Source organism: Zingiber officinale, chromosome 7B (genome assembly GCF_018446385.1).
Source record: "Zingiber officinale cultivar Zhangliang chromosome 7B, Zo_v1.1, whole genome shotgun sequence".
Taxonomy (NCBI): domain Eukaryota; kingdom Viridiplantae; phylum Streptophyta; class Magnoliopsida; order Zingiberales; family Zingiberaceae; genus Zingiber; species Zingiber officinale.
Genome location: NC_055999.1, coordinates 14,010,059 through 14,031,547, shown reverse-complemented (window position 1 = coordinate 14,031,547; position 21,489 = coordinate 14,010,059). Strand labels below are relative to the sequence as shown.

At 39.5% G+C, this 21,489-nt stretch overlaps 1 protein-coding gene across 1 annotated transcript; it reads left to right on the top strand.

The window, feature by feature from the left end:
- Positions 1–288: 288 nt before the first annotated feature.
- On the top strand, positions 289–1,788 carry LOC122005378 (cytochrome b561 domain-containing protein At2g30890-like). The gene is made up of 4 exons (XM_042560404.1): positions 289–712; positions 783–944; positions 1,031–1,179; positions 1,273–1,788. The coding sequence occupies exons 1-4, from the start codon at positions 539–541 to the stop codon at positions 1,589–1,591; spliced, it is 804 nt and encodes a 267-aa protein (XP_042416338.1). The 5' UTR covers positions 289–538; the 3' UTR covers positions 1,592–1,788.
- The last annotated feature ends 19,701 nt before the right edge of the window (positions 1,789–21,489 follow it).

The following is a 21,489-nucleotide window of genomic DNA, read 5'->3' as shown; positions in this document are numbered from 1 at the left end:
GTAGCAAGTAAAGAATTCTTAGAAACCTCTGTAAATAAATTTTTATCCAGTTTAACCTGCTCAGCCACACAAAATGGAGAACATCCACATCTTGCCATCACCAAAACGTTGGACCCATTCAGGCAACTGCTTAAAAGATAATATTCGCAAGGAACATGATTATCGAGCACCAATAGGTTCGGTGGAATGCCAGATGATGGTTTTATCTTCCTGCACCCCACCACGGACACTCACCTAACTCCCACTTATGTTTGTTATTCTCTTCAAATCTATGATCCATTTTGCCAAACAATGGCAATCTTCTTTCTTGTCCACCAAAACCCTCACCTTAATGCTGCTTTCCCTACGTGGAATTCGTTTCTTAAAGGCTTTAGTAGAAAGAGTCCTTTTATGTTATTATATGAATTAAGAATGCATCTGGAGGGAGGGATTTCTTCCAGAGAAATGCTATATCTCCTTGTGGCTAGTGATTATTAATTTGTTTTGCTTGCCTGTTTCTTCTTTTCTTGATCAATATCAGATTGCATCGAAACCAAGTATGCAAGCATTTCCACTCTGGTTAGTGATAATGCTGGACTCCAGAAGAAACAAAGTTCTCATGGTATTTGGAACTTTGATGGCTGCTTCTCTTCTACCATCAGTCAGTACTTCATCTCTAGACAAGCACAAATTTGTCCCAAAGCATAGGACTAACCAGTCACAGCCATTGAAGGTATGCCATACTTGCATTAGATTAGATGCTGCATGCATCTTTTTAGTAGCAATTATTTATGTTGCTGCAGGGGAACCCTCAACTAGAATTCCACATTAAACTCCATGCATTGCTGCTCTGGGCTTCAATCGGTGTCTTGATGCCTGTTGGAATAATTATCGTCAGAATGTCAAGAAGAGTTCAAGGCATTAAAATGCTCAAGGCTTTGTTTTATGCTCATGTCATTGTTCAGGTATGCCGACAGGTCTGAAATCTGCTGAATTTCCAAACCAAACTGGATTGCAATGAGATGACAAGCAATTGAATGAAATCACACAGTTCACAGCAATCCTGCTGGCTACTGCTGCAGCAGTTCTAGCTTTGATGAACTTCGAGAACTCCTTAAACAACACTCACCAGAGGATAGGATTTGTGTTGTATATCCTCATTTGGCTTCATCCTTTAGTTGCCTTCGTCAGGCCTCAAAGGTCATCTTATAATTTTACCTATTTTAATGCCTAATTAACTAGCATATCTAAAAAAAACAAAAATCTTATTTAATGTTGTTGATTTCTTCTCAGAGGCATAAAGATAAGGAGCATTTGGTATCTTTTGCACTGGCTGCTTGGAACTGGAGTTTGTGTGTTGGGCATTACAAACATCTATATTGGCTTAAATGCATACCATGAGAAGATGTCAAGAAGTGTGAGCCTGTGGAAAGTCCTGTTCACTGCACAAGTCTGCATCATTGCCATTATCTATTTGTCCCAAGATAGATGGGATTATATGTTGAAGCAAGGAGAGATCCTAGATGAGCAGGTCATGCCGAGTAGCCACTCGACATCTCCAAGTAGCAACCAGAAGGAGTTGGTAGTAGTGGTGCGCTCAAGAGTCAAATGATTCAGTAAGGTAGTTTTTCGTTCCTCTGTTTTTTTTCTTCTGGTTGTTCATTTTCCAGAAGTGAACATTGGGATCGAAGAGATGTTTCTGAATGCCCGAGGCCGATTTCCTTGATTGGTTTGCTTCATGGTGGTATCATGACATGAAATTATATATTTCATATGTGTATAATTGGATATGATTGAGAGAGCCACATACATGATGATGCCTTTGGTCTCTAATAATTCAGCTAAAAATGAGAGATATATGGAGCTGTTTTTAATCTCAATCCAATTCACTGTGAATTATGTGAAGAAAGCATCTTATGGACACAAAACCATGTGATGGTCTTCTCTATAATTACAGTGTTTATTGTCTCTCTTGAGAGAAAGTTGGATTACTTTGATTGATTTGGATGAGTTTCCTGCAACAGTGTGAGCATTCTGAAGCAGTTGCCGATCACTTGTCCATTCATATCCATCAATACTGTCTCCCTCCGTCCGCACCTTCACAGCGCACACACAAATAATTTGTTCATGCACTAGTTTTCGGTGCAATAATAATAATAGTAAATAAATAAATAATAGCAACAACAATAATGCTTGATGTATATAGAAAACAAACCATCCTCTTTTGATTCTCAAAGTCTCATCTCTTCCATCTGGAGATCGAACGATGGGTTCCCCAGCTGGTTCTTCCTTCCTCGGAGGTTGCATCGACCCTCACTCCTTTCTGCTTCGAGCGGATCAATCTCGCTTTGACCTCCTCACCCGCGAAGAAGATCTCGAGACAAGGCAACGGATCAACTGGGTCAGCATTCTGATCAAGAGACTGATGAAGAAAGGCAGGAGCATCTGCTGCTCAAAGCCACTCAGACTTGGCTATGATGAAGAGAGCTACTCCAAGAACTTTGATGATGGCCAGTGGAACGAGTGATTCAGTCGTTAGTGTTCTTTCGAGATTATTGACATGAAAGTCGAACGGAAAACTCTGCATTTGTTGAAGCCTTGTCCACAGGTGTAATTTCTCGTGTTCGTACAAGCTTCATGGTTTCTTCGGTGTTTGCGTTTTCACAGAATCAACTTTGTGCAACTTTTGAAAAGGCAAATGCGAAGAGAAGGTATACATATATATATGCAATCGGCAAAATTTTAGCTACAATCTTGTTGTTTTGCGTCTCAGATCGTTTCATCACTTGTAATGTCGTCCATCATCCCAAACCACACCTACACATTAACAAAAAAAGAAAGGACAAAAAAAAATGTGAAGAAGAAGAAAGTGGAAATTAAAAGGAAATGAGATTGGTAAACTGAGTGAAGAATCAGGATGCATTTTATTGTTCTTGTAAGCAACTGCTTTGATTGATATGATTTCTAGAGTTAAAAAGGGGAGTTGAGGAAGAGACCAAAAAGAGGAACTTGGAAAAAAGGAAAATTCTTATTAAAATTGGAGGATTAATCCCTCAATATTTAAATATAACTATTATATAGACCTTAATTCTAATCTTATAGATAATAAATAAATTTTTATCCAAAAAGAAAAATAATTAATTGAATGATCTTTACACAAATCAAGACGTAGATTAAGACAAATCCTCTCTAATAAATATCAGGAATACAAAAATTATCCTAAATATTAAAAAAATAAAAATTAATAAAAATAGTAAATTGGCCCTAAAAAGAGTTTAAATGGTGAAATTCGGGTTTGAAAGTTGACGATTATGGGTTCACCAATAAAAAATGTGGGATTTCGAATTCTACACGTGTGGCGATAGATAGAGCCTGATTCTAAATTTCGAGTCAAAAGTTACGATCGTTTAAAGTTTAAAGACTTATATTGGGCTTCAACATCGATTGAACCTGTATCAGATACACAATGTACAAGAAGATAAATCCAAAGTAAATTACCATTAAATTGGAGTGGCAGATCATTTGATGGAAGCAAATGAGACTTCTAGAAGATACGATGGTGTTGTTGGACCTCTCTTCTGTTGGGACCCCAAGGTTATTTTTGGTGTGATCAACTAAGTTAGGTTAAGTCCTGTTATATTCTGATCCTTGTGACTAAGTGTGCAGGAGCTTAGGAGCACAGGAAGTCGAGCAGAAGACGTGGCTAGCGAGAAGGACAACATGGGAGAGAGCCGACGGGCTCGGTGCGCCCGAGGGAGACACTGCGGAAGAGTACATCGGTGGACGAGAAGGACGTGCACGACGTTCGAGAGACCAGAAGCCAAAGCGAAAGCCTGCTCGAGGAGAAGGACGAATTGGGTTCGGGTGAACCTTATTTCGGTTGGCCAAAATCACCCAGGAGATCGGAGCAGCAGAGGAGCTAGAGTGGAGCTATGGAGCTGCTAGAGGCGCCTTCAACAGGAGTTGAAGGCGCCTCATAGAAGCCGCCTTCAATGGATGAAGGCGCCTTCAACCAGCCATGGAAGACACCTTCCATGGCTATGGAAGGCGCCTTAGACCAGCCAATCTAGCCGTTGGCGGGAAGGATAAAGTTTTATCCTTTGCCACACTGGAGGCGCTTTCAGCCCGAGGATAAGATTTTCCAGGGGCTATAAAAAGACCTCTGGACCTAGGAAAGACGTAACAACTTTTGTATTGATTTCCTAGCAATAGTCTGAGTTGTTAACAAGTGTAAGAGGCTTCTCCGCCTCCACCGAAGGAGATTCTTAATAGCTTTCATTTGGCTTGGATTAACAACCACCCAGGTGTTTAGCTTTTGTATTTCAGGCAACTCAACCCTCTGCAGCCGGCCGACCCGAACCAACAAGTGGTATCAGAGCCAAGTTGCTTCAAGATGACTAACCGCCAAATGAAGCATACGAGATGGCCGGTTCAAGCATCCACCAACCAAAGTTCGAGGGGGACTTCGCCAACTGGAAAAAAAAGATGGAGGTATTTTTCAAGACTGATTTTGATTTATTTTTTATAATGGAGTTTGGTTTTGTAGCACCCGAAGGTAAAGATAAATACCACTGGACCAAAAAGGAGCAAGCTGATTTCGTGGCAAACGACAAAGTAGAGTTCCATCTGCTAAGCATTCTACTACCACAATAGGTCAATCGGATCAGAGCCTACGAGTCTACGAAGGAGCTTTGGGAGAAGTTCCTGGAACTACATGAAGGAACCTCAGAGGCGAAACTCGCAAGATGGGATTTGCTTAAAAACCATATCAACAACAACAAACTGGAACAAGGCAAAACAGTTGCACACCTTCATTTAAGGATCAAGGAGCTCATCACTGGACTCACGAATCTCGGATAAAAGTTAAGTAACCGAGATTCACTAAGGTACGTGCTTAACGCATTCCCTAGAAATATTGAATGGGCATCATTAGTAGATGCCTATTACATATATAAGGATTTAGATTCAACTACATTAGAAGAATTATTTTCTACCTTTGAAGTCCATGAAACAAGATGTGCAGATCTGAAGGAGCCGAAGCACAATATTACCCTTAAGGCAAAGATGGGCAAATAAACTTCAGAATCCTCTCTCGATGACAATGAAATGGAAATGATGATAAGATAGTTTAAGAAATTATTTAAAACTAAAAAATCTAACCATCTGCAGGTTAAAAAAAGGGCAATAAGATGCTACCACTACAATGAAGAAGGGCATGTTAAAGACAACTGCCCTAAGTTAAAGATCAACGAGAAGGATAAGGCAAGAACAAGAAACCTGTTCAAAAGAACAAATACAAGACCCTAAAGGTGATGTGAGACGAAACATCATTCGAATCGGAGGTCGAAGCCTTTTCTGGACTTACGTTGATGACAAGTCATCAAGAAGATGAATATGAAGAAAGCTCTTCTGAAATAAGCATCAAGAGCATTGATGAAGAGGGAGCTACATCAGAAGAAAACAACAATTCAGGGGGAGGTACGAATGACGGGATCGACAAGATAAGTCAGGTACGATCTCTTCCACCTGATAAGCTATTCAAATTTGTTAAGTTCTTATCAAAAAATTGTTGCAAGTTAGAAAAAGAAAACATAGACTTGAAAATACAATTGTCCAAAGTATGTCCGCTAGATTTATATGATAATTTAAAAATAGAAAATGACAAATTGAAAATCGAGATAGAATATATGAAAAATCGTGCATGCTCATATAATAAAAATATTAGGAAATATAAAAATCTGAATTGGTATCTTAAATTTCATAGAGGTCAAATCAGAAAAATATCCAAAAGTTACGTACTCCTGAAATTTCTAATTAACTCAGTTGGAAGGAACCTATATTGGGTTCCAAAGACTTGTCTAAATTAAAATTAGACTTAGGGTTTTCAGAAAGTACATTAAATATTTGATTTCATTATGAGGCTTTGTCTAGAAGTGGTTGATGATCCAATAACCAAAAAGGCTTAGTGCCTCGCCACAGCCTGGAAGCCGATTAATAAAATAAAATATTTAATTGACTAACTGATAAAGCATTGAATAACGATTAGATAATGAGACTTTTCCGGACTTGCATTGATAACATTTTTTTTATTTTTCAAAACACTTGATAAGTTTTTTAAAAATAATTACCCTTAATTTTTTTTATATACCCCATATTTTTTGTGATCAAAGGGGGAGAAGGAAAAATTAAGTCTAGGGGGAGGTACTAGTTAAAATTTTAAATTTTAAATTTAATTTGAAATTCTTTTTGCACTTTATTGCATACTTGTATTTTTATTGCTTTAGCTTTATATTTGTTTACCCTAACTTAACTTGGGTTGCTCACATCAAAAAAAGGGAGAGATTGTTGGGGCCCCAAGGTTATTTTTGGTGTGATCAAACAATTTAGGTTAGGTCATGTTATGTTTTGATTCCTGTGTCTAAGTGTGTAGGAGCTTAGGAGCACAGGAAGTCGAGCGGAAGACGCGGCTAGCGAGAAGGACGGTATGGAAGAGAGCCGACGAGCTCAGTGCGTCCGAGGGATGAGACGCTGTGGAATAGTACGCCGGTGGACGAGAAGGACGTGCTCAACGTTTGAGGGATGAGAAGCTCGAGCGGAAGCCTTCTTAAGGAGAAGGCCAAAATTAGGTTCGGGTGAGCCTTATTTCGGTTGGCCGAAATCACCCAGGTGATCGGAGAAGTAGAGGAGCTAGAGTGGAGTTATGGAGCTGCTAGAGGCGCCTTCAGCAGGAGTTGAAGGTACCTCCGCAACCTTTAGGCAGAAGGCACCTTCAATGGCTGAAGGCGCCTTCCATGGCTATGGAAGGCGCCTTCAACCAGGCAATCTAGCCGTTGGTGGAAAGGATAAAGTTCTATCCTTTGCCTCATTGGAGGTGCCTTCCAGCCCTATGGAAGGCGCTTTCAGCTTGAGGATAAAATTTTTTAGGAGTTATAAAAAGACCCCTAGGCCTAGGAAAGATGTAACAACTTTTGTATTGATTTCCTAGCAATAGTTTGAGCTGTTAACGAGTGTAAGAGGATTCCCCGCCTTCACTGAAGGAGATTCTTAAGAGCTTTCATTTGGCTTGGATTAACAACCACCCAAGTGTTTAGCTTTTGTGTTTCAGGCAACTCAATCGTCTATAGTCAGTCGACCCGGACCAACATCTTCCCCCCTTTCCAACCCTAGACACAGGTCATCTTGTTCAACTCTCAACTTGCATCAAGTGAGTTAAGGTTTTCGTCGAAACTATAATGGTCATGTCCCTCCTCTCCATTTTGTACTTATGTTTTAGAATGACGCAAGAAGGTGCTGGAAAGGTATGTTAAGTGTTTGTCTTTTACCCATCAAAGTATCTAAAAGCCAACTATTTAAAAACCACTGCGAGATCATTTTGGTGCTTGATTTTGAAGAACACGATAGTGTTGGTTTTTAAAAATAGGCACATTAGTGTTGGTTTGCAAAAATTAGCACCAACGTGGTGTTGGTGTTTCCAAACTAGCACCACATTGGTGCTGATTTTCAAAAAGGGGCATATTGGGGGTTTTCAAAAACAACATCAACTTTTGGCATACGGCAAGTGAGTTAGGATTTTCATCAAAACTATACTGGCCATCTCCCTCTTCTCCTGTTTGTACTCATGTTTCATAATCCACATTCTACATCGACCTTATGAACTCCAATTGCTGGTTTTGAAAGACCAGCACCAACGTTGAGCTAGTTTTCTTTCAAAACTAGCATCAATGTGGTGCTAGTCTTTCAACACTAACATCAGTATTGTAGTTTATTTTTCACTATGTTTCATGATTAATTTTGTAGTTAATTCAATTTGTAGTCGATTGATAGCAAGGCATAGAAACTATAATTTTAAGTGTTATTTGAAAGTTTTTTATGTAATGGTTTGTTCCTTTGGATGTATTGGGATGTTTTTTTAAAAAAAAAAAAACTAGCACCACAAGTCAAAATTGTAGAACCATTATTTGTACATCAGTTGATGTTGGTCATAAATTAACTCCAATGAACTAGTATTTTAGGTCGTACATCAGTTGATGTTGGTCATAAATTAACTCCAATGAACTAGTATTTTAGGTCACTTTAATAATTTTTTTTGTCATCCAACAATGAAAGGAATGGATTGTGGATCTATTCGTTTACATGATCGACATAAAGTGATTATTAAATAATCCTCTACTTTTTTGGACATACAAGATATTCAATAAATTCGTGATCTACTAGTGAATATATTTCAAAGTTGGGATTCAGCATATCAAATCTTTATATTTTTAGGTACATTTTCTAGTTTTAAAAGTTAGAAGAATATAATAAAAAACTAATTATTTTAAATTTTCAGGTGTCCCAATTGCTTTCACTAGAAGAGATGTATCTCTATTGCTTGGTATTTTAGATAGAGTGGCTTCTATTGCTATGAACTCAGCTAATGCATTTGGTGACCTCTTTCTTGCTCACTTCTCTAATAAAAATGAACCTACTAGATCAAGAATTGAGAAGTTGCTTAAACTCTATTCTCATAGAGTTGAAGTAGATGATGATGTTTTAGTATTTTATAAATTATATAGTTTGTATATATTTATTTGTGTGTTATTTTCTTCTAGTACATATGAGGTTCCATTAGGTTTTGTAGATATTGTAGACGATTTTAAAAATCTAGGTAGATTCAATTGGGGTGAAGTGATTCATCAATTTATTGCTCCCTAATTACCTATCATCGAGGATCTTTTTTCATCAAGTCAGACATATTAAATGACCACTTCAGTTCCATACCTAAAGGGAATTGTTGGTATTTTAGCTGTAAGTTTTTTTAATGGTAAAAGTGACGTTTTATATTGACATTATTATGTGTCTAAAATTCTATATAATGAAGTAGACATGGTTTTTGGAACATGTCCAAATCCAGAAATCATATAATACTGAAGGTGCACGAATAAATAAGTGGAGGTCTACTCCTTAACATATTAGTAAGGTGAGAGCTTTGTTGGACCAAGTTGTTAGGATCGATGGATTGCGGCTAGAGAGGGGGGGTGTGAATAGCCGCCCCCAAATTCGCGTTTCTTTCTACAAATCAAGGTTAGCGCAGCGGAAATAAAAATAATAGAAACGAAAGCGGAGAAATCAAACCTCAACACGCGTCGATGTAACGAGGTTCGGAGATATACTCCTACTCCTCGGCGTGTCCGTAAGGTGGACGAAGCCTATCAATCCGTCGGTGGATGAGACCCCGGAAACCTGGCTAATAATCACTCCTTCTGGGTGGAGAAACCTCGCCACAATGTCTTGCAACAGCAAGATAAACAGGAGTACAAGAATACAGCAGGAAACTAAGTACAATACAAAAATGTAATAACCCTAGCTTGCCTTCTTGTCGACTGGATGAAGCAGCAACTTCACGGGAATCCAACCACAGCACCAACTGTCCAGTTGAAGTCCCAGCCGAGGGAAGCTCACGCGAAGCTTCAGCGAAGAAGAGCTCAACAAAGCTCAAGCAGAAAATACTTCAGCAGTCAGTAGGAAGAAGAGAAAGAAGTAGAAGTTGTTCTGTAGTGCCTCTCGATCCTTTTATAACCTCTGATATCCTGAGCCAACCTGCGAACCTGCAAGGCAAAAAGGCCAGAACATAGAAGCCCGAAATAGCCTAGCCGTTGAGTCACAACGGCTAGGCGTGGACCGATCAGGCTCCACCCTGATCGGTCCAGGGTGCTGCTGATCGGTCATGGGGACCGATCAGACTCTATGCTGATCGGTCCCTAGACTGATCAGAATGCTTCACAGAGAGTTACCCAACTCTCTGTGTGTACCTTGATCGGTCCCGGGGACCGATCAGTAAGCTCACAGAGGCACACTGATCGCTTTCTGATCGGTCTCCAGACCGATCAGGAAACCACAGTATCACTGGATCGGTCTGCCGACCGATCCAATGGCTAGGTTTGTAACGACCACCCTTCTTACTACTACTACTATTCTCTAAGAGTGACCGTTACTTATCTACTAACTCTACTTAACCAGTTTATTAAAAATCTCTAGGAAAACCCTACCGAAAAATTTCGGCAGAGTCTCCCCTGTACCGATGACCATTTCCCATAATACAAACAAATAATAAACCATCAGCCACATGCGGCTGGTATAAATACTTCACAACCACGCAGTAATAATATCACAATAACTAAAAGGAAACTATTCTAGCAATAGTAAACAAATAGAACTCCAACGATAAGACATACCAAACTACAAGTGCGGAATAGACTCAATTACAATCTCAACTTCATCATAGCATTAAAAGAGAACTAAAATAACTAAACAGAAAAGTCTTGGCAATTTGCCAGCTCATTCTCCATAGTCCAGCCATCACACACCTTCATCACCACCACCTTGTCGCCTTCCTTGCTAAATCTTTTCCTTTCCTTTATCTGCAGTAGGAGGAAGTGCAGTCTATAAGCATAAAGCTTAGTGAGCGCTATCTACTCACAAAAACTCGATATGCATGTATATAAATAAAAACATGCTAAAACTAAATGCTAACATATAAAACTACCCATGCTCATATATAGCAAAGGAATCATGCTAACTGAAATACTAAACATTTGTAGTTCATCATGCTCATAAACCAATAAAAGAAGCATACTAAACATGTAAAGCTACTAAACATGTAAAACTAAACATGCTGAATAATCTAGTAGCAAGAAACAAATAAAACTATTACTGCATGCTTCAAATAACAAGAAACTAAACTTTCTAATTCTAAACATATTTGAAGCTTGTTTCATTTGTTTCAAAACTTATACTTTAATACTTCAAAATAATAATAAACTTCTTTTGGGCCCGGCATTGTACCACTTAGCGCGCATTCTTAATAAGAATCGAGGTAGCTAATCCCGAAACTACTAAGATACTTCTAGGCCTTGTGCCTAGGGGCAACTTGGAGCCCATCCCTTGGACCTTGTGTCCGGTACATGCCCTTTAAAAGTAAAATACTTTCTTTTTATCTTAATTACTTCTTCTTTAAATGCCTTGGCATTTTAATAGACACCTTGTGTGCCAAAAATCCCTAAAATCTTGACTTTGGGATTTACTTAAGGCCTTGGCCTTTCTCTTTCTTTTCTTTTTCTTTCTTTTACTTGTTAATACTTCTAAAAGTATTTAATAGGATTCTCATTTTTCCACTAGAATACATGGCTGTTCATGCATATTAAAATAGCAAATGAAAACAACTTTGAGCTTACTAATCATGCTATAAAATAGAGCAAAAGAAAGCAACTTTGAACTTACTAATCATGCTATAAAATAGAGCAAAAGAAAGCAACTAGGACTTTCTAAACATGCTGTAAAATAGAGCAAAAGAAAGAAACTTGGACTTTCTAAACATGCTGTAAAATAGAGCAAAAGAAAGCTAACTTGGACTTACTAAACATGCTGTAAGGTAGAGCAAAAGAAAGCTAACTTAGACTTACTAAACATGCTATAAAATAGGGCAAAAGAATGCAACTTTGAGCTTTCTGTACATGCTGTAAAATAGGGCAAAAGGAAGCAACTTTGGACTTTCTAAACATGCTGTGATAAGAGCAAAAGAAAGCTAATTTGATCTTTCTAAACATGCTGTGATAAGAGCAAAAGAAAGTAACTTTAAGCTTTCTAAACATGCTGTGATAAAAGCAAAAAGAAAGCTAATCTAACCAAGATTACCTAACTTGAAACGCTAAAGATCAAGGGCTGTTTATGCCCATCTGCATGGCCCAAAAAAAAAGAAAACAACTTGCTGGAATTTATGGGCAGTAGGTAGATGCATAAGGAGACAACACTGAAATGCTACAGAACTGAAAACAGGAAGCAGAAATTGCTACTGAAATGCTGGAAATTCAGTAAGCACAGAACCTAGAGAAGGAAAACAATCCTACATGCTTAACTTAAATCATTCATCTTCTTCCTATAAGACTCACGGTAGAAAACTAAAGAACCCAAATAAAAACCTTTACAACGTGCTTTGAATTCAAAATGAACAAAGAACACAATTTCTTGAGCTTAACATGCCATGCTCATGAAAAGGAAAGGGCAACTTGCTGTGCAACCCAAATACTAATTCTAGGGTTCATGATAGGCCTCGGAAGCAAGGAAAAATCAAAACGGAAAACCCGAAACAACTCCTACTGCAGGTGAGAAGCAACTCACCGACGATTCTTGGACTTACAACCGGAGAAGAGAGGTTCTAGGGTTTCGGAGAGATGAAGATCCCCGGCGGCTTCTTTGTATCCGCGTGCTCTCCACGGCGAGAAGGTCACGGTTGAGTGAAGACCGGCCGGAAAAAAGGCCTAGCTCCGTCGCCTTCTCCGCCCGAACAGTGGAGTCGCCGCCGTCGTCGCCGTTCGCGAGAGAGGAGAAAGGGAATTTCGGGAGAAATTTTAGGTTTTAGGAAAAGGATTTAAATCTTATACTCAAGGTTATTTTCATTTCCAACTATAGCTTAAATGGAATTTTTCTCCTTCTTTAATAACAAACGATCGCTAGCATAGTCGGTTGGCTGCGTTTTGCTTAAGGCTCGTGTTGCGGGTTCAAAACTCGGCTGCAACCATTTTCTGCCCATTAATTCTTGTTATTAACTTCTACTCATTAAATAAAATTCTCCCTTTATTTGATTAAGTAACAACTGCTAGCCCAGTTGGTTAGCTGGCATTTTACCGAATCAACGAGTCTCGGCTTCAATCCCTCAGCCGCGCATTTTTAATTCCAATTTATCTTAAACGTTCCAACTACTGTATATATACATTTCGCTCCATATATGATTAACAAAAATCGTGTAGCTCAGCTGATTGGGCCGGTTTTGCTTGGGTCAATCCGACCCGAGATCGTGGGTTCGAATCTCACCTTCAATATTTTTTTTTTTAAAACTTCTTTCTTTTTGTAACCCTACTAAACGACCTCCAAAAATTACGTAAAAATACTCTAAAAATTCTTAAAAATCTCTAGAATATTTTAAAAGTATTTCCAAATATTTTTATGGACTTTTAGAACTTGAAATAGGGAAAATTGGGTCGTTACAATTCCCCATACCTTATAAAAAGTTCGTCCTCGAACTTAGAATATCTCTGGATACTTCTGTCTCATACTGTCCTCCCGCTCCCAAGTGACTTCCTCGTGCTTCTGGTTCTGCCAGATAACCTTCACTAGTGGCACTTCTTTATTTCTTAGTCTCTTGACTGCTCTGTCCACTATCTGTGTAGGTCTACTCTCATAACTAAGATCCTCTTGGATCTGCACTGACTGAGGCTCAATCACTTGGCTAGGGTCGTGGAGGCACTTCTTTAACATGGAGACATGAAACACATTGTGTATTGCTGACATGTCTTGTGGTAAATCCAGCTTGTAAGCTACTTTCTAAATCCTTTCTGTGATCAGGTAAGGCCCTACATAACGAGGACTTAATTTGCCCTTCTTGCCAAATCTCATCACTCCCCTCATAGGAGCGACCTTGAGAAAGACTGAATCCCCTACTTGGAATTCAAGCGGCCTACGGCGTGTGTCAGCATAACTCTTCTGTCTACTCTGGGCAGTCTCAATTCTCTGTCTGATCTTCAGAATAGCCTGAGTAGTCTCATCTATCAGCTCTGTCTGAATGCCCAATTCCATTTCCATCTCTCTTCTTTCACCTGCTTCTTGCCAGCAAATGGGTGATCTGCACTTCCTGCCATACAATGCCCCATAAGGAGCCATCTTGATGGTGGCCTGATAGCTGTTGTTGTAGGCAAACTCAGCTAAGCACAGATACTTGCACCAACTTCCCTTGAAATCTAGTGCACAAGCTTTGAGCATAACTTCTAGAATCTGATTTACTCGCTCTGTCTGTCCATCAGTCTGTGGATGGAAAGTTGTGCTGAACTTGAGTTTGGTATCTAGTGCATTCTGAACACACTCCCAAAAGTGAGAGGTGAAGCGCCCATCTCTATCAGAAACAATAGATTTAGGAACTCCGTGAAGTCTGATCACCTCTTTAACATACAGCTGTGCCAACTGCTCTATAGAGTGAGACACCCTGATGGCTAGAAAATGAGCAGACTTGGTCAATCTGTCCACTATCACCCATATCGCATCATATCCATTTGTGGTTCTTGGGAGACCTACTATAAAGTCTATGGATATGTCTTCCCACTTCCACTCTGGTATTGGAAGAGGTTGTAGAACTCCTCCTGGTCTCTGGTGTTCTGCTTTGACCCTCTGACATGTCAGGCAGGTACTGACATATTTAGCTACATCTCTTTTGAGTCCAGACCACCAGAATCTCTGTTTCACGTCTTGATACATCTTGGTAGAACCAAGATACATGGAGTACGGTGTATTATGGGCTTCTTCTAGAATCTTCTTTCTCAGTTCTTCATCATTGGGAACACAAAGGCGACTTCCATGATAAAGAATTCCACTGTCTGATACTCGAAATTCTGAATTCTCTTCTTCTTATATCCCTTGCTTAATCTTTTGGATATCTGGATCTTCACTTTGCTTTCTCTGTATATCCTCAAACAGGGTTGACTCTAAGGTCAATACAGAGAGTTGCCCATAATAACTTCAAGTCCAAAATCTGACAACTCCTTCTACAGTGGCAGGGCTAATGATGACAAAGACATCAGGAATGCACTGGATTTTCTGCTTAGTGCATCTGCTACTTTATTAGCTTTGCTTGGAAGCATAAGCTATAATTTTTTTTTTTTCCTTCCTGTATGAGTACAGCTCCTAAGCCCATCTTGGAAGCATCACTGTAGATGTCAAAACTCTTGTCACTCTCTGGAACAGTCAGAATGGGAGCACTGGTCAATCTCTTCTTGAGTTCTTGAAAACTCTGCTCACATTTATCTGACCATTCAAACTTCTTGTTCTTCCTGGTGAGGGCTGTAAGTGGAGAGGCTATTTTGGAAAAGTCCTCCACGAATTTCCTGTAGTACCCAGCTAAACCAAGGAAGCTTCTGATCTCCCTGGCATTCTTGGGTCTCTTCCAGTTGCTGACAGCTTCTACTTTGGCTGGATCCACTTGAATGCCTTCTCTAGAAACGATGTGACCTAGAAACGCCACCCGCTCTAACTAGAATTCGCACTTTGAGAATTTAGCATAAAGCTACTTTTGCTGAAGGGTTTGCAATACTATTCTCAAGTGCGTGTCATGCTCCTCTGGGGTTCTGGAATAGATTAGAATGTCGTCGATGAACACAATGACAAATTGTCAAGGTATTCTCTGAACACTTTGTTCATCAGGTCCATGAAAACCGCAGGTGCATTATTCACTCCAAAAGGCATGACCAAAACTCGTAGCGTCCATATCTGATCCTAAACGTCGTTCTGGATATATCTCTTTCTTTCACCTTCAGCTGATGGTACCCAGAGCACAGGTCTATCTTTGAGAACACTGTTGCCCCTCTCAGCTGATCAAATAAGTCATCGATCCTGGGAAGGGGGTACTTGTTCTTGATGGTCACTTGATTCAGAGCTCTGTAATCTATGCACATTCGCATAGATCCATCTTCTTCTTGACAAACAACACAGGAGCTCCCCATGGTGAATGACTAGGGCGGATAAAGCCTTTGTCAAGCAGCTCCTGAAGTTGTTCTTGTAACTCGTTTAGCTCTGCTAGAGAAATTCGGTACGAAGCTTTTGAAATTAGCTCCACTTCTCTGTTGGGAGGTAGTCCAGGTAGCTCTTCTGGGAATACCTCTGGATACTCACAGACTACCCGAACTTCCTCCTGCTTAGGTCTTTCTTGTTATCTTTATCCTTCCAGTTCTGATTACTTGATTGGGATCCCTGTTTCCCCACTGTCTTGTCTTCTATTTTGACTGGCTTGTGTTGCTTTTGTTGTGTCTTGTTGCTATTCAGATAGTGCTCACTAATGTCCTGCTGACTAGCTCTTCACCAATCTATGGTCGGTGAGTTTCACTACTCACATTAGGTGTTATTTCTAGTCTCAGCATTAGGAGCATCAGTCTGACTCGTTCTTTCACTGTACTTACTAACTCTAAGCAAAGGTGAGCTAGCCTGTTAAATCTTTTAACCGCTTCTTCTACTGGTAGGTCACCTTGTCTCGAAGTCAACCTAGCTCATCTGGTTGACTGCTCACTTACTCTTAACTCGCTCCCACTACATACAAGCATCTCCAGATAGGCAGAAAGAGGCACACTTAATGGTATCAACCTTCTCGACTTCTGGTCAGTCAAGAAGCTCCATTGTGCTCTCAAATGTCTTGAACCAAGCCTGGGCATCCCAGGGCTCAGTCGTTCCTGAGAAGCTTTCTGGTTTCATCTTCAGCCACTGGATGAGATGTGCTTCTTGTCTTCTAGGTGTTGTGGCGACTTCCAGGGCAACTGATAGGACTTCAGTCACCACTGGAGTCTCCACATTAATGGTTGGGGGAGTGGGAGGAGCTGGCTTCTGATTGGCCATTAGATTGACAATCACTTGCTGCTGCTCGCTACTTGTCTCTGAAGTTGAGTAACAACTTCAGAGAGAATAGGCCCAGGGATTCTGGGCTCTTCGTTCTCCTGAACTTGGTTCTCAGTATGAACAGTACGGGGATGTTCTCTTCTTGCCATCTAATTATGCAAAGAAAGAGACTTGTTATCTTCTCTATCCTTCCTAACCAAACTTAGGTATATGAATAAAAGAGAAACAAACTTCTATCTTACTTAAGCACTTAAAAACAAATACTCTATACTGCAGTTAATAATAAGGAAAGCAGAATAAAGAAAGAATTTAAATACTTTCTTACTTGGAGACGGCAAGGATGATGCTGATGTGTGTGTGATGCTGGAGAATGGAACCTCGCTCTGATACCAACTGTAACGACCACCCTTCTTACTACTACTACTATTCTCTAAGAGTGACCGTTACTTATCTACTAACTCTACTTAACCAGTTTATTAAAAATCTCTAGGAAAACCCTACCGAAAAATTTCGGCAGAGTCTCCCCTGTACCGGTGACCATTTCCCATAATACAAACAAATAATAAACCATCAGCCACATGCGGCTGGTATAAATACTTCACAACCACGCAATAATAATATCACAATAACTAAAAGGAAACTATTCTAGCAATAGTAAACAAATAGAACTCCAACGATAAGACATACCAAACTACAAGTGTGGAATAGACTCAATTACAATCTCAACTTCATCATAGCATTAAAAGAGAACTAAAATAACTAAACAGAAAAGTCTTGGCAATTTGCCAGCTCATTCTGGATCTCTCCATAGTCCAGCCATCACACACCTTCATCACCACCACCTTGTCGCCTTCCTTGCTAAATCTTTTCCTTTCCTTTATCTGCAGTAGGAGGAAGTGCAGTCTATAAGCATAAAGCTTAGTGAGCGCTATCTACTCACAAAAACTCGATATGCATGTATATAAATAAAAACATGCTAAAACTAAATGCTAACATATAAAACTACCCATGCTCATATATAGCAAAGGAATCATGCTAACTGAAATACTAAACATTTGTAGTTCATCATGCTCATAAACCAATAAAAGAAGCATACTAAACATGTAAAGCTACTAAACATGTAAAACTAAACATGCTGAATAATCTAGTAGCAAGAAACAAATAAAACTATTACTGCATGCTTCAAATAACAAGAAACTAAACTTTCTAATTCTAAACATATTTGAAGCTTGTTTCATTTATTTCAAAACTTATACTTTAATACTTCAAAATAATAATAAACTTCTTTTGGGCCCGGCATTGTACCACTTAGCGCGCATTCTTAATAAGAATCGAGGTAGCTAATCCCGAAACTACTAAGATACTTCTAGGCCTTGTGCCTAGGGGCAACTTGGAGCCCATCCCTTGGACCTTGTGTCCGGTACATGCCCTTTAAAAGTAAAATACTTTCTTTTTATCTTAATTACTTCTTCTTTAAATGCCTTGGCATTTTAATAGACACCTTGTGTGCCAAAAATCCCTAAAATCTTGACTTTGGGATTTACTTAAGGCCTTGGCCTTTCTCTTTCTTTTCTTTTTCTTTCTTTTACTTGTTAATACTTCTAAAAGTATTTAATAGGATTCTCATTTTTCCACTAGAATACATGGCTGTTCATGCATATTAAAATAGCAAATGAAAACAACTTTGAGCTTACTAATCATGCTATAAAATAGAGCAAAAGAAAGCAACTTTGAACTTACTAATCATGCTATAAAATAGAGCAAAAGAAAGCAACTAGGACTTTCTAAACATGCTGTAAAATAGAGCAAAAGAAAGAAACTTGGACTTTCTAAACATGCTGTAAAATAGAGCAAAAGAAAGCTAACTTGGACTTACTAAACATGCTGTAAGATAGAGCAAAAGAAAGCTAACTTAGACTTACTAAACATGCTATAAAATAGGGGAAAAGAATGCAACTTTGAGCTTTCTGTACATGCTGTAAAATAGGGCAAAAGAAAGCAACTTTGGACTTTCTAAACATGCTGTGATAAGAGCAAAAGAAAGCTAATTTGATCTTTCTAAACATGCTGTGATAAGAGCAAAAGAAAGTAACTTTAAGCTTTCTAAACATGCTGTGATAAAAGCAAAAGAAAGCTAATCTAACCAAGATTACCTAACTTGAAACGCTAAAGATCAAGGGCTGTTTATGCCCATCTGCATGGCCCAAAAAGAAAACAACTTGCTGGAATTTATGGGCGGTAGGTAGATGCATAAGGAGACAACACTGAAATGCTACAGAACTGAAAACAGGAAGCAGAAATTGCTACTGAAATGCTGGAAATTCAGTAAGCACAGAACCTAGAGAAGGAAAACAATCCTACATGCTTAACTTAAATCATTCATCTTCTTCCTATAAGACTCACGGTAGAAAACTAAAGAACCCAAATAAAAACCTTTACAACGTGCTTTGAATTCAAAATGAACAAAGAACACAATTTCTTGAGCTTAACATGCCATGCTCATGAAAAGGAAAGGGCAACTTGCTGTGCAACCCAAATACTAATTCTAGGGTTCATGATAGGCCTCGGAAGCAAGGAAAAATCAAAACGGAAAACCCGAAACAACTCCTACTGCAGGTGAGAAGCAACTCACCGACGATTCTTGGACTTACAACCGGAGAAGAGAGGTTCTAGGGTTTCGGAGAGATGAAGATCCCCGGCGGCTTCTTTGTATCCGCGTGCTCTCCACGGCGAGAAGGTCACGGTTGAGTGAAGACCGGCCGGAAAAAAGGCCTAGCTCCGTCGCCTTCTCCGCCCGAACAGTGGAGTCGCCGCCGTCGTCGCCGTTCGCGAGAGAGGAGAAAGGGAATTTCGGGAGAAATTTTAGGTTTTAGGAAAAGGATTTAAATCTTATACTCAAGGTTATTTTCATTTCCAACTATAGCTTAAATGGAATTTTTCTCCTTCTTTAATAACAAACGATCGCTAGCATAGTCGGTTGGCTGCGTTTTGCTTAAGGCTCGTGTTGCGGGTTCAAAACTCGGCTGCAACCATTTTCTGCCCATTAATTCTTGTTATTAACTTCTACTCATTAAATAAAATTCTCCCTTTATTTGATTAAGTAACAACTGCTAGCCCAGTTGGTTAGCTGGCCTTTTATCGAATCAACGAGTCTCGGCTTCAATCCCTCAGCCGCGCATTTTTAATTCCAATTTATCTTAAACGTTCCAACTACTGTATATATACATTTCGCTCCATATATGATTAACAAAAACCGTGTAGCTCATCTGGTTGGATCAGTTTTGCTTGGGTCAGTCCGACCCGAGGTCGTGGGTTCGAATCTCACCTTCAATATTTTTTTTTAAAACTTCTTTCTTTTTATAACCCTACTAAACGACCTCCAAAAATTACGTAAAAATACTCTAAAAATTTCTAAAAATCTCTAGAATATTTTAAAAGTATTTCCAAATATTTTTATGGACTTTTAGAACTTGAAATAGGGAAAATTGGGTTGTTACAATTCCCCATACCTTATAAAAAGTTCGTCCTCGAACTTAGAATATCTCTGGATACTTCTGTCTCATACTGTCCTCCCGCTCCCAAGTGACTTCCTCGTGCTTCTGGTTCTGCCAGATAACCTTCACTAGTGGCACTTCTTTATTTCTTAGTCTCTTGACTGCTCTATCCACTATCTGTGTAGGTCTACTCTCATAACTAAGATCCTCTTGGATCTGCACTGACTGAGGCTCAATCACTTGGCTAGGGTCGTGGAGGCACTTCTTTAACATGGAGACATGAAACACATTGTGTATTGCTGACATGTCTTGTGGTAAATCCAGCTTGTAAGCTACTTTCTAAATCCTTTCTGTGATCAGGTAAGGCCCTACATAACGAGGACTTAATTTGCCCTTCTTGCCAAATCTCATCACTCCCTCATAGGAGCGACCTTGAGAAAAACTGAATCCCCTACTTGGAATTCAAGTGGCCTACGGCGTGTGTCAGCATAACTCTTCTGTCTACTCTGGGCAGTCTCAATTCTCTGTCTGATCTTCAGAATAGCCTGAGTAGTCTCATCTATCAGCTCTGTCTGAATGCCCAATTCCATTTCCATCTCTCTTCTTTCACCTGCTTCTTGCCAGCAAATGGGTGATCTGCACTTCCTGCCATACAATGCCTCATAAGAAGCCATCTTGATGGTGGCCTGATAGCTATTGTTGTAGGCAAACTCAGCTAAGCACAGATACTTGCACCAACTTCCCTTGAAATCTAGTGCACAAGCTTTGAGCATAACTTCTAGAATCTGATTTACTCGCTCTGTCTGTCCATCAGTCTGTGGATGGAAAGTTGTGCTGAACTTGAGTTTGGTATCTAGTGCATTCTGAACACACTCCCAAAAGTGAGAGGTGAAGCGCCCATCTCTATCAGAAACAATAGATTTAGGAACTCCGTGAAGTCTGATCACTTCTTTAACATACAGCTATGTTAACTGCTCTATAGAGTGAGACACCCTGATGGCTAGAAAATGAGCAGACTTGGTCAATCTGTCCACTATCACCCATATCACATCATATCCATTTGTGGTTCTTGGGAGACCTACTATAAAATCCATGGATATGTCTTCCCACTTCCACTCTGGTATTGGAAGAGGTTGTAGAACTCCTCCTGATCTCTGGTGTTCTGCTTTGACCCTCTGACATGTCAGGAAGGTACTGACATATTTAGCTACATCTCTTTTGAGTCCAGACCACCAGAATCTCTGTTTCACGTCTTGATACATCTTGGTAGAACCAAGATACATGGAGTACGGTGTATTATGGGCTTCTTCTAGAATCTTCTTTCTCAGTTCTTCATCATTGGGAACACAAAGGCGACTTCCATGATAAAGAATTCCACTGTCTGATACTCGAAATTCTGAATTCTCTTCTTCTTATATCCCTTGCTTAATCTTTTGGATATCTGGATCTTCACTTTGCTTTCTCTGTATATCCTCAAACAGGGTTGACTCTAAGGTCAATACAGAGAGTTGCCCATAAATAACTTCAAGTCCAAAATCTGACAACTCCTTCTACAGTGGCAGGGCTAATGATGACAAAGACATCAGGAATGCACTGGATTTTCTGCTTA